The sequence below is a fragment of the Halyomorpha halys genome, unplaced genomic scaffold (assembly GCF_000696795.3).
Source record: "Halyomorpha halys isolate HHAL.00 unplaced genomic scaffold, Hhal_1.1 Scaffold1371.1, whole genome shotgun sequence".
Lineage (NCBI taxonomy): Eukaryota > Metazoa > Arthropoda > Insecta > Hemiptera > Pentatomidae > Halyomorpha > Halyomorpha halys.
In genome coordinates this window covers 109,781-113,135 of record NW_027116272.1, presented here as the reverse complement: position 1 = coordinate 113,135, position 3,355 = coordinate 109,781, and the positions used below count along the sequence as shown (strand labels likewise).

General features: G+C 32.6%; 1 protein-coding gene across 1 annotated transcript in view; it reads left to right on the top strand.

Annotated features, from left to right (window-relative positions):
- The window catches only part of LOC106689476 (cytoplasmic dynein 2 heavy chain 1), a 59,131-nt gene that overhangs the window by 29,456 nt on the left and 26,320 nt on the right, over positions 1-3,355 (top strand). The window contains exons 7-8 of the mRNA XM_024362905.2: positions 1,126-1,226; positions 1,546-1,761. Of these exons, the coding sequence (XP_024218673.2) occupies positions 1,126-1,226; positions 1,546-1,761 (317 nt within the window). The remainder of the gene's footprint in view (positions 1-1,125; positions 1,227-1,545; positions 1,762-3,355) is intronic.

Genomic DNA, 3,355 nt, shown 5'->3' with positions numbered 1-3,355 from the left:
TATATGTATAATGTAAATTGTACACAATTTGTGTATGTATGTATGTAAGGTAACAATAAAAATGGAGGGTGAGAAAAGAACCAAGGCTATTTTGATCATTGATCCACAAGCTTCCTCTGAGGTCTTGTCATAGCACGGTTGACACTCTTTGCTCAAGGTAGTTTGGTGTGATAACCATTTCTACTCTCACAAGAGTTGATTTTTTTATTATGTTTACCCAAGACTTGGCTTCTATCCTTCAGTTTCCTTCACCTCCTAATCTTCTTACCTGACAATCTTTGTCCATTTGCTTCATCTCAGCAACTCAGATTGTAATTTACTTACAGTTCTAGTCTGTCTGCTTCATCTCAGCAACTAGAACTGTTTTCTATATAGTTCGGCTATACTAGTCTCTCTGCTATATCTCGGCGATTAGTATAGCTGACTCCTGTCTCTCCACAGACCTGGTCTGTCTGCTTCATCTCAGCAACTAGAACTGTTAACCTACCTGCGAGTATACTGATCCTCTCCTCTACCCGCATCAGGGCTTATCCCCTGGCATGGTCGATCCTTACTTCCAAAGAAAAATACTTAATATGCCATGTCGAGGGCCTTCTCTGTAGTGGTTTTCAGGCCAGAGTGCCATTTACAACCAACTAACCTCACTCACTCATAAGACAGTCTCGACACATATCTTATTTTATACATATCTTCTTACCTGTATAATATTATATTTCAGCTTTCATTGTTATCAATCTACTGCTATCTACTTCCAGAGTTATTAATCAACTATTTTATTTTCAATTTTTTGTTATGTATATTTCCAAATTTGTTTGTTTATTATTTCTTATAATTGTTATGTTTCTCTGAATGATGGTTATCTCTTTTTTTTTTCTTATTTTTTAGATTTGATGAAGACCAGGTGAAATTCAGGTCGAAACATCGGCATGAATAAATAATTTTTTGTTCATTTGCTTACTGCACCCCCCTCCCCCCCCGACCTTTTTCTCCTCATAAATTACTTATTTAAAATATTAGAACAGATGAAGTATTTAGCATAGTTCAACTATCATCATTTTTCCTAAAAATATTTTATACACTTTAATTTTTCAAAAGTGTTTACATATTAATGATTTCATATTTTAGCTTTAGATGAAGACAAATGCTTTGAGGAAACAAGAAATTATAAACAAGAAGATTCTGCAGTTTTGTTATCATTTATTAAATTTTGGAAGAATCTTAAACAAGTAGGTTATTAGTTCAGTTGATTTTTATTACTTGTATTTTAATTAATTTTTTGTTAGCTTTTGACAGTTTTAGAATCCATCTAATAAGAAATGGAATGACCTTTCTTATTTTTCTGTTACTATTTAAATTAAAAAAAAAAATCAAAGAAAAATGCAATGATTTATTGGTCACAACATTTAACTGGCTACAGGGTTTACTAATTTTGCATGTATTTTTTTCTAATTAATTATATTATTAATATATACCACTAGCTTAAACTAATTTTTTTATGTTCCTGCAGTTTTTAATACTTTTATCAAAAATTAACTTTTATTTTAGGGAAAAAAATTGATTATACAAGAATTTGAAGATAAATCAGAATTGAAAACTGGCGAAATACCAATATCATTGTTTTTCGCATTAGAAAAAAAGTTTGCACAAAAATTGATAAATATCATAGACATATCACTGTCAGGTTTAGAAACTAGTTTAATAAATGATGTGATTGTTGATGATTCTACTGCTCTAATAGCCAATACATTAAAATCTCAACAGGTAAGGTGTTTAGTTGATATTGATACATTTATGACTCTATATAGTGTAAATAGAATTTGTTTTTGTGAGACTGAAAATACATAAAATATCAATGAATAAGTATGTACTTATATGATATTAATTAGTGAAGAAGTGTATATGAGGGAAAAGAGGTAACCTGATCTTTAGAACTTCTCATACTCACTAAGGCCCATCATGAATTGTTTTCTATTTGAATCATAAATATATTACTTATATTATGACTCATATATTAATAGTAATGGTTGTAGGGTGTTACCTGTGTTATTCCTATCTCCTCGCCTTACTGATCATAAAAACATTCAAGCAGTATTTCCCAACCCATAGAAGTCAAAGGTTCATTAAACCGAAAATTGAAAAATGTGGGCCCACCTTCATACCCAAAGAAAATATTTGAAAATTAGGTTACTTAAAAGTTCGTTTTGAGTCACTTTTATTGTGCATTTACCTGTTAAAATCTTTCAGCTAACACCCAAACATCTGGAACAATAATTAATAAGATATCCAAAAGGATTTCTCCGTGTCAGTTGATAGACTTATATACTACCCCACTCTGTTGTCCAGATGTTAAAGTATCTGACTATTATATACGTCCTGGCCTCCCAGACTACTAGTCTAGGAGGTCGGAGAATTCCGCTATTGTGGTGTCTTATCTTAGTATAAACCCATTTGTGGGTGCTTCCACCATTTCCATTATGCCATATTGATCACATGTCATTTTCCAGTGATCTTTATTGCTCACTCAGGCAGCTGTTGGCAGTGTAAATCCTTATGTCTCTCACACCCTGTCAGGTGAGATCTTTTACTACCTCACAATGATTAAATTGTAGGATTCTTATTAGTTGTAAGTCCTTAGGCTACCAAATGTAATTCTAGGTATTTTCTACAAACACAAGTAACCTTTTTCACCTTTACTAGCACATAATGCCCAAGAGCTGAGGCTCTTCATGCACTCGAAGGCTTTATGCTCTTTTTCACGTTTGTGGCAACACTTGGTTGCACCCGGTCCCTTAAATTGTTTTGTTAGATATTCAAAGATACAGTACTGGAGGCATCTTTTTTCCTGGACACACCTGACCATCAGTCCTACACTGGTTCTTCCTTTGGTATGTTATGTCTAGTTAACAAAACCGGCAAAGCAATAACTTCTGTCTGAACTGCATCGATCGCCCTGTATTAGTCTGCATCTTTTCTCTATCCAGTGAAGCAATAATGGGCAACTTCTTATTTGTGCATAATTGGAGTCTCAGTCAGTTAATTAGGGATTCCAATAAACTGTATCAGTTTGCCTTCTGTCAAATAGGTCATATCGGTCCAGCCTATTTATTATGTCTGCATAGTATGTATTTAAGTTTATGTGTCAGTTTTGTTGTTAACAGTATTGTTGGTAGTAAAATCAGTAAAAAAAAAATTATACAATTCAATGCTATAATATTCAACTTGAATAGCAAAATTATTAAATATAGACATATTAATAGGGAGGTAGACAAACATCACACCGGCATATTGATATATAGGGTGTTTTTTTAAGCCCGATAGAACTTGAAATTGTAAAAAATAACACAAAAAATTAAAT